We start from the raw sequence: 17,954 nt of genomic DNA, 5'->3' as shown, positions 1-17,954 counted from the left end.
TAAATGTTGTTTTACTTCTGTGTGTTTGTTGATGGCTGCTTTGTCTGAGTGCCAGGCTTCTAGGAATTCTCTAGCGTTTTTGGATTTGGCTTGGTTTAGGATGCTCACCGTTTCCCAGTTGAAAATATGGTTAAATCTGTCCGTGTGTTATGAGATTAAGGAGTTAATCTGCAGTCAGAAGACAATGAAAACTCCTTAATCTCACAACACACAAACAGTCTAAGGAAAGCAAAGACCTATGAGGAGCCATTAAAGGAAATTAAATGCATGTTTAGATCACTACATATACTCCTTGACTTACAACTGTTCGTTTAATGACGGTCTGAAGTTATGGCCTTGGAATATGCCATAACTTCTGAGCATCGCAAAATGTTTCACCCCTTTGTGGCCACATGATCGCATTTTGGGTGCTTGGCAACTGAGACTCTCTTTCAGTGACTTTGCTTGCAGCAACAACTTCAAGGCAGTGTCTACATACTGGCTTCCCGTTGCAAGTCATCCTCCTTCCAAAAGGGGTTGAAACAGTGCAGTGCTTAAGCTGCCTGAAGCAAGCATGCAGTCTCAACAAGGTACTATAGGTAGTCCTCACTTAATAACCATTTGTTTAGTGATGGTTTGGACATATCACACTGCTGAAAAAACTGACTTACAACCAGTCTTCACGCTTACGACTATTGCAGCATCCCCATGGTCCCGTGATCATGATTTGAGTGCTTGGCAACCAGTTCGCATTTATGACCATTGCAGCATCCCGCAGTCATGTGATTGCCATTTTCAATCTTCCCGGCCAGCTTCTGGCAAGCAAAATCAATGGGAAACTGCATGATTCACTTAACAATTACCTGGTTCGCTTAACACCTGCAGTGATTTGCTTAACAACCTCCACAAAAGGTTGTAAAATCGGGTCGGATTTGCTTAATGACCATTTTGTTTAGCAACCAAAATTCCGGTTCCAATTGTGGTTGTTAAGCTAGGACTACCTGTATTGTTTTCTCACTACTACTACCTTTACGCTTTTATTCATCAAGAAATAACGTGCTATAAAGAACAAAGGGAAAACAAAAAAATCACAACTTTGACTGCTGTTTTGTTGAATTCTGAGTTCCAGCTGTTGCTGCTGCTATTGTTATTGTTAGTATCATCACCTTTATTATGCCACTCTTCTTCCAAAAGGAACTCAATATTCTGGTACAGATATCTTTACTATAGTCATAGCAATATTTCTTCTCTTTTGTCCCCCTTCCATCTGATGTGAGCAGTTCCTCTAATTTTATGTGTGTGACTTAACAAATATCAGCTTATTTTCTAACAACAAAAGTCCCAAGAGTGCCTTTAAAGGATTTTTCTCATTTTTATTGTCATCTGGATTTTGCAGAAGTATTTTTCCACCATGTATATACTGACGTTTTGTATATATTTCAATCTATTGGATTCATTTTACATATAGTAAACATTGTCATATTCCAGAAGTGTACCTTGGTTTGGCACAGATTCAGTTCAGCATATATTTTTTTTATTGAAACATCCTGCATGTATTCATAATAATCTTATCCAAGTTGAGCAAAACGATGAAAACCAAATCCTTAATAAATATTAATTTATTAATATTGCCATTCTAGATTTAATTATGCTATTTGAGCAATATTTAGTGGGCTTTATGAATCTTTCTTGATTATAGCCATTATAAAAGTACTGTATAACAAAAGTTGTGATTGGTAATGAAAATGCATGGCCACTAAGTGTCACTGTTTCCTTTCTGAAATCACCAAGAATGAAGAAAATGCCTAAGGCATATTTTTAAGAGATGTCATGTCTGACATACTAGAGATTATAAAAGAATGCCTTTCACAGTGGCCACCTATGATTCTCCCAACCAACTTTGGGGATTTGTAGATAACTTCACAAAGGCATATACTTTATACCTTTGCATGTCTCTCTCGTGTGTCTTGTGCTAGTCGAAATATATTCCTCACTTGTATTCTGGAAATGTACAGTGCTGTTGCAAGATACACAGTGACAGCCAGCTGATCTACAAAATCCATTCCTTTTATTGGTTGCATAATTCTCCTTTCACCACTTTGTTGGTTCGGTGAACTACCAGTGTGTCTGTTTTCCACATGTGTACCACAGTAGCATGGAGAAAGTTGTGACCTGGTTGATCAGATAGTCACAACACAGTTCTATTATTGTGATGGCTTGAAAAGTGTATATTGAGTAGAAAACATAATACTTATTCATGTATTATTTATCCCATTGTTAATCCTGTTGGCAGGTCAAGTAGTTTTCCTTGTCAGCTTGAGTGGTGGGGAAAAGCAATGAAGAATCAAGGGATGTATTTACAACAGTGGTGCCCCTGACAATAAGAGATTGATGTACTTATAATCTCTAAAATATGTTTTCTATAGTTTATCTTTTATTTTTATTTAGGCAGTCTTGATTCTGACCTTAAATGAGTGAGATCCTTACTAATGGATAGGTCATTCCACAGAATTAAGGCACCAGCTGCAATTTCACAGAATTAACTTGATAGTTGTCGTACAGATCATAATCTAGTGCAGAAGCCTTTTAACTTCTTTTCATTTTTTTAAAAGCAATGATTAGGTCACTGAATAAGTTCACTGATAATGCTGGAAACATTAAGCTATGACTTTTTCGTGCATAATAATAGCTTGTATGGAAAATAATCAGGACTGTCTTTCTTCTGAGCCACCAAATCAGATATGGGAGTACCACATTATTTCAGAATCAGTCAACCCTTTAATAATATATTCTGTACGAGGCCCCATCGCTTAACAATGAGATATTTTGATAGTTTAATGCCAAGTTATGCACTGGAGTCTAGTACTTTTTATTTGCAATGTGTGTTTACATTTGCTGTTGTTGCTGTGCTGAATATGCAAATTAAATCCTATTATAGTTTGAGCCCTTTTTAAAGAAAAATATATAAAGTATTATATATCTGTGCTTTCACATTCATGGGTATTGAATCATTCTGGAACACACACACACACACACACACACACACTGATGGCCACAGTGCAGATGTCAGCTGTCTTCTGCGTGTGTCTGATTATGTATTTTCCTATTTTGATGGACAAATAAGTCTCTTTCAGTATCTCTTCTTTCCACCCCCCCTTTCTACAGTGGTTTGTGATTATTTTTAACTTAGAATAAAGCTCATATGGTTATTCATGCACACTTTTCCTGATACATACATTTGTGTAGCACCTTCCAAATATTCATACAGTGAGCTTTGCAAGCTCTTTTTCTTAATATATACATTTTTTGTGACTTTTCCTAGAATGTTCACATTGGAAAACACTCATTAGATATTTGCATCATGAAGTACAGTAAAATGTGGATATTTAAGGATAATTGTGTTTTGATTTGAATAATGATTTGAGAGTTGTGAACCAAAATAAATGTACGTTAAACAAGAAACTGAACACTTTGTGCAGCTATCTCTGTCTGCTTGTTCCATCTCTCACTATGGGGGAACTTTTAAGGTAAAGGACCATGATGAAGTGCTATATCTGTTTATGGATGTGTGACAGAATCTTGAAGAACTGTGAAAATTAGTTTTCTTTTTTCTTTTTCCCAATAAAGAAAGTAAAACATGAATTAATCCTTCCTGTCTTGTCGCAGAACACTGTGGTAAATCAAAGCATTTCCCTATTCCATTTATGTGGACTTTTTGAAATCTTTCCTTAGAACCATAAGCTAGACCAGCCTTTTTCAATCTTTTTACTCTGGAAGAATCCTTGGGATATTTTTCAGGTCTCAGGGAACCCCTAGATGAAAATCACAAAAGATATGAAAACTTTGCAAAACAATTCATTCTATACAAGCTATACAATTCAGATTTTACACCATTTACAACAATAGCAAAGCAGCAGAGTGGCAGCTGAGTCACAGCACATAAAAATTCTCACACTGCAAATGCTAGCATTGTGTAGCACACAAAGTTAAAAAAAAAAAAATCCCCAATCAAAGTATCTTGCAGAACCCTAGTGACCTCTTGTGGAACCCCAGTTGAGAAAAGTTGGGCTAGATTGAACAGTTGGAAAACATGCCTAGAAAGCAGTAACAAAACTTTTTCCATACTCTTGTCAAAAACAACAACAACAACAACCCTACATGGTTGTGTTAATGTATTCACGTTACATTAAGGAAGTGGACTCAGCTTGAGGGTGTTTTGAAAGTAGAAATGAGAATTAAGATGAAGAACTTCTTGGTGGCTGTTCCGTTGTTTTGGAACTGTTTTCCAAGAGAGATGGGGATGATTCTGTTTCTATTATTTCTGCATCACACCTGCATCACACTCTGGCTGAACTTTTAGTTTATAAAATGGTTCAACTGCTCAGTTGGTTGAGTGCTTTTTTTTTAACTAATCTTAAGATGTTGAAAAGAATTTGACATTGTATTATTATTAGTTTATTGGTGGGAAAACAAGGTATAAATTAAACAAGAGGTGCAGTTTGGCTTTTGAAATGATTGTCTACAAAGATCCCTTAGAAAAATCAGAATAAAAACCAAACATAAACCATGGTAAGTTTCTTGTTTAATGTACATTTACTTTGGTTCACAACTCTCAAATCATTATTCAAATCAAAACACAATTATCCTTAAATATCCACATTTTACTGTACTTTATGATGCAAATATCTAATGAGTGTTTTCCAATGTGAACATTCTAGGAAAAGTCACAAAAATGTATATATTAAGAAAAAGAGCTTGCAAAGCTCACTGTATGAATGTTAGGAAGGTGGCAATCCACAATCCACAAGTGGCAATCCACAGTTGGTGGAGATAGCATTGCATGTAATATACATGCATGATTAAAGCAGTAGAATCTGCAAACGTTCACACTAGTTGTTTGTATTATTTGGATCTGACTCATTTTCATACGGGTGGGCTAAACATTAGCTTTAGAATTTCAACATTTCAACTGAAGTTTTCATTTTTATGTTCCGATTAAAAATTAGTAAATCCTATTTGCCTATTTATTTCTCCTGGAAAGTACCTGGCAAGGTAAGCATCTTAATTAACTCAAGATGAGGGGAAGGGGAAGAATCAAATATGGAAAGCAATCTGGAAGGTTATTATAGTTACAGGTGTGGAGTCCTTGGTGCAGTTACAGGTGTATTTTTCGGCACAGTCTGTTGCTGAAAATCTTTCTTTTCTTTATGGATTTCAGTATAAAGACAGTTGCATCATACTATTTTGTTTCATATTATCAGATCTGAGGAACCTAAAAGCTCTTCAGATGGTTCTCCTTTCATTAAGGAAGTAAGTTTTAATCTTCTCTTTTGGAATCCTGTCTTGATACCACAAAGCAGATATAACTGCATCCTTTGTGGCTATTGAGAAAGAAGGGGAAAATAGACAAAGCTTGATTGGGTGTAATTCATTTGCTAGTAATGGTCCTATTACAGTAATTACAATTTTGTCATTGTGGCTCTGCAGTGTTTAAAGAACCTGGCCTGTGGCTTAATTGCAGATTTATAGCAGCCAATGCTTTGGGGAATACTGTTGTCTGTAATCACGTTTTGGCAACTAACAGTTTGAACAACAAAGTTCTCCAGCGATTGTGGTGTGCTTGAGAAGCACAATCACTGTCATTTGATCAGAATTTGAAGCAAAATAAGCATCAGTTCAGTGTAATACCAATATATATATATACACACACACACACACACACACAGGCAGGAGTGCATTGTAGTTTTTAGATTGGCATGTACTCAGCTTATGCAAATTCTGTGGCATCTGACAAAGAAAAACAACAGCAATATAAATTAAAAAATGAAGAAGATATATGTACAATATTTTATATACTCTCTCTATACTATTTATCCATCCATCCATCCATCCATCCATCCGTCCGTCCGATAGAGAGTAGAGTAGAGTCTTTAAGGTGCTTCATGGACTACACTGGGAAGATCCAGGAGCAAGTATTCTCTTGACTCCAGAGCCTCCTGGCAATTCTTGAATAACTATAAGAGTTGATGGAAGATTTCATCTAGGTTCAGATATAAAATATAATTAAAAAACCATCTTAGCTATACTAATTAACAACTCTACTGGAACAATTAAACCACTGCATACTTACCATGCACTTAATAATAACTGTTGTCTTTTGAATCACCCCCCACAGGGGAAAGCCTCGCATTGGAACAGAACTTCCAAACTTGTTAGTGTTATTATATATGACTGAAATGAGTAGGATAGAGTTCTTTGCACATATCATCATTCCCTGACCAGCTTTGTTTCCTGCGGTTTGAACCTAGAGGAAGGCCACATGCTAGTATTACAGAATAGCTGAAAAGCTATCTGAGCATGTTAAGAAAACCAGAGTGTAAGGGAAAAAAAACTGGTAGTTCATCTCCTTCCCAGTCATCCATTAATTAGTTTATCACCATGATTGTGTGATGTTGCTGGACCATATCAATTCAGGAGACTGATAAAGATCCAGATATCGTCATGTTTCTCCCTGTATTTTTAAGGATAGAGATTACATAAATTAATGACAGCAGCTGATCTACCATTGGACAGATAATTGTCTTGCATCACACAAGATGCAAATTTTAAAAGAACGTCCAGAAACAATAGCCATTATTGTACTGGTGGCAACTAAACTTTTGCTGTTTTGTAGTTTGCCGGGAGGATTCTCATCAGTCAATCGTCTCATGTGCTGCAGCGCTACTTACTCCTGTTGAATCAGCTGAAAACAAGAAAAAGGAATTCCCCAAAATGCCTGAAGTGACTAAACAGTGAGTGAATAATATAACATCATAATTTTAATAGAACTCAAACATTATGAATTAGCTCCTATATGTTTTTCGTTTTTGATGTGCTGCACAACATGTTTCTGATAAAAGTTTCAATCCTCTCTTCCATTTGAGGGATGTTTCCAAAAAGTGTTTTAAGAAATACCTACCTAAACTCTGGAGTAAATTGCTTCTTGGTAAATGTTGATCTGAACCTAATATATTGTTGACTAGTGACTGACTGGGGGATTAAATGGAGTTTTGTGTAAATTGCTGTGGGATTTCTGCAGTAACAATGGAATGAATCAATAAAATACAATACTGTATATTTCTTGATTTTATGATTAATAAATTAATAGCATTTTGGTCCCACATTTAGACCAGAACACTCAAGTTGTCTAGGTCTAATCTGATAGAAGTGAGCCATTTTTTTCTTCTGTTCTGCTCCACTTTTTTTTAATTACAGGTAGTTCTTGCTTAACAACCACAATTGGGACTGGCAACTCTGTTGCTAAGTGATGCGAACCATAAGTGATACATCATTGACAAGAATGGACTTATGACATCAGTTCCACTGCAGTTGTTAAGCGAATCACTCATGATCGTGTTGGGAGTTATCATGTGACTGCAACTTGCAATTTTACTGCCAGCTTGTTAACTTTAACTTTGCTTGTTGGAAGCTGGTTGTGCAGTGCCCAAATTGCAATAACATGGCTGCAGGGATGCTGTGATGGTTGTAAGTTCGAGGACCAGTCATAAAGTTACTTTTTCAACACCATCATAACTTTGAGTGGTCGCTAAAAAGGGCAGCCATTAACCGAGGACTACCTGTATTTTGATAGTGTAGTTGTGTTTATTGTATCAGTCATAGAAGTTATGATGCTAGATTATGTGTCTGCAGTGACCAGGCAAAATCTTTGCTGTAGCACACAACCTGGACATGGTACAGAGGTAACTTCCTTGACTCACCATTACAGTTATATTCTTGAGTATGTGTTTTAAGATTGATGTTTAGATTGATGGAATGTGCTACCTTGGGTGGCAGATAGCAGGAATTGGTGCAATTAAAAGGAAATGTTAACATTTATCACAGGCATCATTTGGATTTTACATCTCAGGTATTAAGCTTTCTAAAACTTCCTGAAATTCCAGGCTTTGGAGCTGAATCAGTTGTCTTTGGTATTGGTAAGAAGTTGAGTTGGCAGCAAGAACAAATCTTGGCCTAATGTCTGTACAAGCCTACATATGTAAATAGGGTTGGGGAACCTGTGGCTCTTCAGATGTTGCTAAACTAGAGCAACCATAGTCCCTCACCATTAGCTCTCATAGTTACAGATGTTAGGAGTTGTAGTTCAGTAATATTTGGAATCAATGTATTCTCCACAGCTGGTGTTTATCTATGGTTTTGTGTCTGTAACATGTGTTCTGTAACATGAGTCATATCTCTGGGTCGATAATCTGGAGCAGCGTTTCTCAACCTTAGCAACTTTAAGATGTGTGGACTTCAACTCCCAGAATTCCCCTCCCAGTTGAAGTCCACACATCTTAAAGTTGCCCAGGTTGAGAAACACTGATCTGGAGAGAAGGAGAGTTAATTATAGTGAAGGAAACCCCACAAATACTGTATTTTAAATGGAAACAAGTATGTTGTCAATGCAAAACAGATCATATTTCTTATTTCTTGTTCCCCCACCACCCTTCCTTCCCTCCCACCATGTCACTGCATAGTGTTTTTAAACAATTTTATAAGCAGGTTTAGAGAAAAATGAGATAGAAAACTAATAAACTAGAAAGTTCCAGTACTTCAAGTCTTTATTACATTTTTCTGCACATAACTCTTCCTGCTATATGACGTTTGTCGGGAGCCAATTTACTGTTTAGATTCATAGAAATAAAACATTTTTTAAAACTGCACTGACATTTGGGGACAAGCATTGCAGGCCACCTTGGTATTGCTATGGAGTTGGTTCAGCTGCTGAAAGGATGCAGATGCTAAAACTTGCTAGGGCTTGGAAGTTATTTTTTTCCTTTAGATTGATAGGAAGGGCCAAATATATTACGTCAATTCTTGAGGGGTAAAAGTAGAAGTTTGGGATGTGCTGATTTGGCTTTTACTTTGACAGGAAACATTTCCCCTAGTTGAGAAGAAACTACTTTATATCTTGGGGTGGGGGAGGAAGAATAACTACATATAAATGTAGCTCATCAAAGATTGTCATATGAATATTCAAGCTGACTTGGAGAAAGAAGTCCAAAAGATCTGGAGAGAGCTGAGGAAGATTTCTTAGCTGCTAAAGATCCCAATTACACTATATTTCATTGTGAAACAGCTAGTAAACAATAATAATAATGGCATGTAGCATAATAGTTTACAACCCCCCCCCCCCAATAGCTGATTCATCAATATATTTTTGCCTGATTCCCATACTTCCTTATTTTGAGTGAGTTGTTTCCAGCATATTTCCAGGTTCCATTCACGGGATCTAGTCAATTTGTGAGCTTTTGGATGTTGCTATTCTTCATTTCCCAGCAGCTAAATAAGAAGACCCAGTTTGGTGTAGTGGTTAAGGTGCTGGGCTAGAAACCAGGAGACTGAGAGTTCTAGTCCTGCCTGAGGTATGAAAGCTGGCTGGGTGACCTTGGGCCATTCCCTCTCTCTCAGCCTAACTCACCTCACAGGGTTGTTGTTGTGGGGAAAATAGGAGAACAAAGGTATATTAGGTATGTTCGTCACCTTGAGATATATAGATAGATAGATAGATAGATATCAAAAGGTGACATAAAATTTTAATAATACTAACTTCCACCTCTATTTAAATCCTTAAATGGTCTCTGAAAATAATATTCTTTCGTAGGGATTGTAGTGTTCTCTGATGAGGACTTTGTTGAACTTAGATGCTGTGAGAGTTGATATTTGGGGTTTTTATGTTGTGGTCCCAAGGATTCCATCTTGGAGAACTCAGAGACTATTTAGTCACTAATGCTGCATTGCTGATCCCTGCCTTAAAGGCTTCTATTCCACAAGAAGTTAGGCTGTTTTTTTTCCTGATTTGGGAGAGGGGGTTAAAATGCAAGATGCGTGTGGGGAGGCGGCGGCTTAAGCCTTTGCTAAGATTAATGCAGCAGCAGCAGCACACTCCTTTTTGCCCCTTGAAGAACCCCCAAAAGACACCCCAATTTGGGCTTGCCCAAATCACTATCCATTCTGAAGCCTTTGGAAGCTATACACATACATGCATACTCATGCGCACACATAAACACACACACCTTGCAGAAGTTTGAAAATTGCTCATCCCAACATTGCACCACATTTAGATAGAAGCACATAGCAAATGAAATACTAATACTAATACCAGAATGAAACTCTCACCCTCATGTACGATGGTGCAATTATTTTATTTATAGAGAAGAGCAGGCTCTGATTGCTTGTCATGGAGCTTTTAAAAAGGAAGAAATTGTCAGAAATAAAAAGTTGGTAGGATATGTAACATCACACATATAATTTAATACAGAGCAAAAAAAATCTTCACTGCTAGATGCCGAGAGCTCAAAGCTTGCTGTTTGGATGAATGAATCTATCAGTTTTGCTTTCTTGCGCATTTAAATCTCTCTTTTCTTCCTGGATCATGAAGAAAGTTATGAATGTGAATTAAAAAAAAAAACTTACAGATCTGAAGCTTGTTGCCAGCTCAGCCCCAAAACCTGGTTCTTGGGCCAGGAATTCCATCCCATCTAAGATATGAGTCAATCACTTCCATGAGCTTTGTAATATAACAGCTAGTGAATTGGCCCTGCAAGTATAATTTCTGAGCCTTTTCCTGAGTGGCTACTCACCACCACTGGAGGCTTCCAAAACCATTGCATGATTAAACATGCTGAAGTTTCCAGGGACTTGGGGGATAGGGGTGGAATTTGATTCCTGCAGAATCTTGAAACTAAATTCTGAATAGTGGGCTCCTGCGCTGGCATCCTAAGAATTTAGTTACTTACAGAGGTCCAAAGAGTGAGGCTGATCTATAACAATTCCAATCTTTCAAAAAGCTGCCAAGTCCAACCAGATTAATTTCCAGCCAGTTAGCTTATTAAATATTGTAAGTAAACTATGTGCCAGACACTTTTATGATTAATTTGTCAATCGAATTACCCAAGGAAAAGTGCTAGCTAGGGAATAAGCTGGCTCAAGAAAGGGTCAATAAACTTTTGACCAAAGTATCCATTAAATCATCTGAGAGAAAAATACTCCTGTTGCCTTCTGTGCTGCTTTCTTTGATCTAAGGATAGCTTTTGATAATAGTCAATGAAGAGATTATGGAGGAATTTGGCAGCTGCATCTGTAGACTGCCATCTACTCTATGATGCTCCATGAGAACATTTAAGTATTAAATATATTGCTGGCAGAGTTCCCACTCAAGTCACAGATGACCTGACTCAAATTATCCTACTTCTTACATATTATGCGAAGAGCCAGCTCTCTGGAGAAGGTTCAAATGCTGAGAAGGGTGGAAGGAAAGAGAAAAAGAGAATGACCAAGAGTAATGTGGATGGACTCAGTTACCTAGGCAATGAGTGCACCGTTTCAAGACCCAAAAGAGCAGGTTAGGGACAGACTGTCATGCAGAAAATCTATCTATGTGGTTGCTAAGAGGTCACACTGACTTGATGGCACATAATCAGTAATAATCTGAGATCTTTTTGCCTCTCCCACTCTAAAAGGAGTCAGACAAGGTGTATCCTTCTCCCCCTTTTATTTGTATCTTACATTAATTCAATAGTATTGGCAGTTTGAAACATTCTCCCCTGTTGCTAGATCATAAACCTCTTTCCATCCTCCTTTACACTGACTAGGTTGTTATTCTTTCCATGACTCAATTTGGCCTCTCTTCAGGCTTAAGTAGTCATGAAGTCATGTGTCATGATGAAAAACTAGAAATTAATTACTCTAAAACAGAAGTGGTCTTATCACCAAGAAATGTATCAATAGCCACTGTAATTGGAAAATCAATTGTGTCCTGATTGAGCAGATTTAGATTTTCAGATATTCAGAAATCCATTTTTCACTGGTTGGAAACAAGAAATGTTAAACCTACAAAGATCTAATAGCCTGAGAAATGGTCCAGTCAAAATTTATAGGAATCATGCTTCACTTTCCTTGATCTGTACCCAACATACTCTTCAGCTGGAAATGGGTAGTGTTTATTTGGAACCTCACATGAGAATTTGTCATTTGAAATACTGGCTGAAACAAATGGGGTGAATCCATTTCTTTTCCTACTGTCATATCTCTGTCGCTGTCTCTGTCTGTCTCTCTCCATGTGTTGCTTCTGCTGTAACAAAACCATAATGATCCCAGTACCTCCAATAACTTTATAGCGGGAAAGAAGAGGAACTGGACCCTGGATGTTTTATGTTTTTCAACTTCTCTGGTGATCTTAGCTACTTCACAGTTTAATCTAAATTATTCTATTTATTATTAAAAAAAAAAAAACTATTGAAAAAAAACTTTTATGGCCACCCTGGGTGGCTCACAGGAAAAATGATAAAGCATAAAAACAAAGCAGTAATACAGTAGCATTGATAAATAGGTTGTATTAAGTCTTAAAACAAAACTATGAAAGCAAGTAGAGAGTTAGATGGAGAGACCCTGAAGTTACAGGGTGAAGTTAAAAATAGGTAATAAAACCTATGCATTAGCTGGGCAGATCCTCAGACAGAGCTACTTTGTTGAATAGGAAAGTGTCTTCTCAGATTTGTTATTGTAATGAACTAGCGAGGCTTTTTATTAGTCTGTGTGGCAGCTGTTAACATCCTCATAAAACGTATTGCCAACCGGAATAATGCTAAATTGCTGTTCAAACACAACTCTGTACAGAGCCAAGGTTACTTCGATCGCACAACAGAAACAGACTACGCTGATTTACAGAGGATGCATATTTTCCTCCATGGGGGTGCTTACTTTTACTATATCAAGTCTAATTCTGTGTCGAGCCATTAGGATCATTTTTAAGACCTTCTGATTTTGTGGGTGTACTGTCGTTTCGTTTTGTCCACTGCCAGATAATTTACCACACCTTGGAAGTCCTGTTTTCAGTATAGGTGGCCTCCCCTTGGCATGGCAACCAAGCAATCAAGAGAATGCTAAGGCAATTTTATACCTGGTTTTTAACTGCTGCGAATGATAAAGTACAGTAGACAAGCATAAAGAAATAATAATGGAAATACCAGTTTGCAAGTCTTTGTGCACAAAATCATATTTGCTTTCCCATGTTATGGCCAAAAATTGTGTACAACCACAGGTGTTATAAGTAATACAATATATGAAGAAGAAACTTTATTCGTCAGTGACTAGTATATAATACAATACAGTGCAATATGATAAAACAGACAAATATAAATGAAACATGACTAAAATCTATAAAACCAAGCCAAATGACTAAGCTATTAGTCCTACAGAAGTATATTAATCTGTAAAAATGAACAGAACCTATGCTGTATTAAAAATAACCTATGATACAACATATGCTTTTGTTAAAATATTTTTTGGGAGAAAAACTAAAGCAGGTAAAAATAGGGAAATGGATTGGCTATTTCTGAAGATTTTTTTGAAGTTAGTAACTACCAGGTTAATTCTATAAATATATGTGCCCAAGACAATCCTGCTGAATTCAACAGCACTTACAGCTGCATTTGCAATCTACATGGAATTTCTGTAAGTCAAGAGCTAATGCCAACACTGAGTTTGCATCCATTTTCTGATTCAGATTCATAGAGGAAAATAAAAATAAAAAAATTCTCAGAATCAGATAATATAGGGAAATTACCTGCAGGTGAACCTGGATGGGGGAGTTTGACCCTCCTGGTCCTACTTGACTTCTCGGTGATCTTTCACCATGATATCCTTCTGGATCATCTGTAGTTTTTGAGAGTGGAGGGCACTGTTTTATAGTGGTTCTCCTCTTTCCTGAGCAGGTGGTTCCAATTGGATGTTGTGAGGAGAGGTATTATCTCTTTTTTTCCACCAAATCTTATAGACTCCTGATGGCTTATGACAGCATAAAATGCAATAAAACAGTAAGTAATCCTAACACCAATAATAACATAATCAAATACAAATTTATGCACATTATGTAGATGAAGGTGCTAGGGGAAATCATCCATCCAGCATGGGGGAGGTATCTTCAAAATACTGATGATCCCCAGTTATATATCTCCACCCCAGTCTTAGCAGGAGACGTGATTCTGATCTGGTGCCTGGAGTTTGCATGAGAAGAAAGAGGTTGAGTTTTATTCATATTGAGAGGAAGTTGCTGTCATTTTGGAAGCCTTCAAATTCCACAGTAAATCCATCACTGACTGTAGACAAGGCAGTTGTCTGCTGTAGGGAGCAGATGTGTAGTTTGGGGTTTGGGAGGATTGTTGGACTCAGGGTTCCTGCTGGATGAGTGGGTCAAGTTGTGGCCAGGTGGCCTTTGTACAGCAAAGCATAATTGAAAACTTTCCTGGAATAGGAGGCTTCATTGATGGTCACTCATGCCCTTGTCACCTTGCATCTAGATTACTGCAACTTGCTCTACATGGGGCTGCCCCACAGACCTCTGGCTGGGGTTAAATGCAGTGGCCGATGTGGTAGCTGCCCATTTGACCCTTTACTACAAGAGCTGCATTAGTTGCCACTAAGCTTCTGAATTCAAGTTACTGTTGATTATTTCTATAAAGGTGCTGTTACCTATAAAGCCCTACATAGCTGGGACCTGGGTGTCTCTTGGACTGGAATTTGCCATCCAGGAAGAGCTCTGAGGGGAGATGTGATCTGTGAAGAAATGCTGATGGCAGGAGCCCCAGAAATGAACATTCTCTGTTTTGACCTCAATTCTCTGGAATAGCTTATTTTCTGGCAAAAGGATGACCCCTTCCCTACATGTTGACAGTGAAGACCTAGTTCTTCCCTCAGCCTTTTGAGAATGGTATCAAAATTTCTCCTGAGGGAAGTGGCGCTGAGATATTTGGTATAATGAGAAGGCTTATTATGGTAGACTATGGTTTCATTGTTTTTTTTCTGTCATTAGTTTATTGTTTCTATTTCTATTGTTTTATCTTATTACTGTATGTAGGAATTGAAAAATGTTCAGAGCTGTCCATTTGATTGAAGCAGCATAAAAGTCTATAGAAAGAAGGAAAAGAAAGGAGGGAGGGAGAGAAGGAAGTTGTAACTGGGAGGCAGAATCAACACTCATTGTGTAAACTTAGTGGTTTTCTGCTCACAAAAAGCGCTCTTTGGTTTAGAGTCAGTCACGCTGCCTTATGTTCCTATTTATTACACTGAACCAGAAATATGCATAGGTTCATGGGGCATGTAGGAATAAACAAGGAGATTTAACATACAGTATTCAGAAAAAATATACAGTAGCTGTGGTTTATAAAAAGGTTATGAAAGCTAGCTAAGATTAAGAATTTAAAGACAAAACTTGATAAACTAAGGAAACTGGAATAAAGCTAGAGCAAGCATACATGTCTTACAAGCATGCAATTGTTTGCTGTGTTTTCTTGCAATTAGTACATAGATGTAGTTTGTAGCCGAAGGACCTGACCTTCAAAGAAATTGGAAATAAATAAATAAATAGGGCAATTAATTTGTTAGATATGAACTTTGTCTCCTTGATATAAGAATCCAGATGGTTTTTGGCAGTGTTTGTAGAGGAATTATTTTAACAGGAAAAAACCATCATAGTGTAACCTAAAGAGGAACCAAACATGAAAATTGCACTGGGGCTGACACAGCAACCTCAGTATGTCTTGCTGTCCTAGTTAACAACATGATATACTTTAGCTAATAGGAAATAATAAAGTGTTAAATTCTTTATTGGTAAAGGACAGGATAGGGACGCGGTGGCGCTGCGGGTTAAACCGCTGAGCTGCCGATCGGAAGGTCGGCGGTTCGAAACCGCGTGGCGGGGTGAGCTCCCGTTGCTCGTCCCAGCTCCTGCTCACCTAGCAGTTCGAAAACATGCAAATGTGAGTAGATCAATAGGTACCGCTTCGGCGGGAAGGTAACGGCGTTCCGTGTCGTCATGCTGGCCACATGACCCGGAAGTGTCTATGACAACGCCGGCTCTAAGGCTTAGAAACGGAGATGAGCACCGCCCCCTAGAGTCGGACACGACTGGACTTTACGTCGAGGGAAACCTTTACCTTTACCTAAAGGACAGGATATAATGGAGAGATACTGGAGAAGCTAATTGGGATAAGACACAGAGGTGTTGAGACTCCTGCTCAGGAGACAGGTTCAACTTCATTCTCAGCTGTATGATTTCGGGCCAGCCACTCCCTCTCAGCCAGCCCAGAATTCTTGTGATAAAAGTACAAGGAGATTCCTATACAACCTACTGGAGGAAAGAAATAATTTAAGAGATAAACATAAGAGATATTTAAGAGATAAACATAAATGAATTTAAGAGATAAACATAAATGAAATGGGAGGTTCATCTTCATTACAAAAGAGGAGGCAGACAGTGCAACCTTTTTCCTTCCCCATTCTGGAACACTCCTCCCTGCCTAATCAAAATCTGTTTCCTCTAAAACTAATGGACTTGATTAGGCTGGGCACTGGTGACCTGATCTTAGAATAAGAAATGTGAATAAGAGAGGTTTCCCCCTCCTGCGCATGCTGGGATGAAAAATCTCAATGACTTTTAGGAAGTAAACTTTTCCCAAGCGTTACTACAATCTGGTCAAATTGGCTCAGAAAATGGTCCAAGTTATTTTGATCTTTGAAAGAAAAGAGTTGAAGCCAATTCAGTGTGAACCCATGCGGAAGTAACTCATTTCAATTTTTCATAATTTTCCAACAGCTGTCTTATTTTAGAAGCAGAAATTTATTTTCCATTACAGTGTTTTAATGAATGAATAATTGCAACCAATGAAACATTATTGTAACAAATGAATTATTTGCCTTGTAATAAATATATTATTATAATCAAATATATAGCATATCAGTTATAAGCAGATATGCAGTATATCAATTCCAATAATCAGTGAAACAAAATCAACAGTGTTAAAAAAGAAGTATTCTTGGTGAGCTTTCTGCCATGCGTGTTTCAAATCATTCATGTTTCAAGTGTTCTTTATCATTGTCCATGTTCATATGTTTATGATTAGTTCTATTTTTCCCTTCCCCAAAGATTAAAAAAGAGGTGGGAAACTTAGAAGAATCCCAACACAGAAGTTTATGAGCTGCCTGTGAAACATCAACTCCTATGAGATAAATAAATAAAAAATACTATAGAGCCCAATATAAATCATCACTGAGCCTACATTTTATAAATCACTTAGGAATATCTGGATAAATTTTCCTAATGACTTCTTGTGAAAGAAATAGAAAAAAAAATTAAGTTATAATCTTACATCTGGGAGTGTGCTCCACTGATTTATTTGCAAATACATTTTCATTTCCTTCTGTGTAGACATACGGTATATGATTATCTTGTCACAATTGAACAGTACAGCGTTTGAAAATAGTCCCTTTTAAAAGTTACAAATTACTTTTCAAAAACAGACTTGTGACTTGAATATAGATCCATGTAGGTCTAAAAATCAGTTCCTCCTCCCCAACCTTAATCTACAGACTATAATTCTTTCTGGACCTTCATTCCACATTTTTCTCTGTAAGGACCAAAGACAGGACTGTTCTATGGCCTTTCATTCATAAGTGTTTGACATCATTAAACACTTGGGTTTGCTTCCTTTCTGAGCCTGATTCACTATGTGCCTTTTCAGAGTGAAACAATGACAGTTTTTGAGCATCCCTTGAATGCTGTCTTGTAAAGCTTAATTATCCGAGAGCATCACAGTTGATCTATGTATTGGAGGATATAAATACAAATGGTTTGGCTTTGCTTGGTCAGATGCACAGGCAGAGTTGTGAGAGTAGTTAGGTGTATTGGATAAATGGCCTTTCTCTGTAAGAGTTGCATTGGGAGCTAGAGTTTCCCCAATGTCAACAATCAACTGCTATCTAGCACCAAGCCTGAGAAATGCAAACCAAGATGTCCATTAAATTGTGGGGGAAAAAAAAGTGCTATATTTCACTGCAGTGAATAAAAGAGGGGAGGAGATTGTGATTTCATGCTGATGGAAGGCAATCAACTGCATAAGGTGGCTTCTTATTAATACATCTGCTATGTTGAGCTGAGT

General features: G+C 37.5%; 1 protein-coding gene across 2 annotated transcripts in view; it reads left to right on the top strand.

Moving 5' to 3' along the window:
* The window catches only part of CCSER1 (coiled-coil serine rich protein 1), a 511,517-nt gene that overhangs the window by 197,965 nt on the left and 295,598 nt on the right, over window positions 1–17,954 (top strand). For both annotated transcript variants that reach the window (XM_063310081.1, XM_063310082.1), the window contains exon 5: window positions 6,653–6,770. In XM_063310081.1, the coding sequence (XP_063166151.1) occupies window positions 6,653–6,770 (118 nt within the window). The remainder of the gene's footprint in view (window positions 1–6,652; window positions 6,771–17,954) is intronic.

This window comes from Candoia aspera, chromosome 8, assembly GCF_035149785.1.
Source record: "Candoia aspera isolate rCanAsp1 chromosome 8, rCanAsp1.hap2, whole genome shotgun sequence".
Lineage (NCBI taxonomy): Eukaryota > Metazoa > Chordata > Lepidosauria > Squamata > Boidae > Candoia > Candoia aspera.
This window is presented reverse-complemented; position numbering and strand designations above follow the sequence as displayed.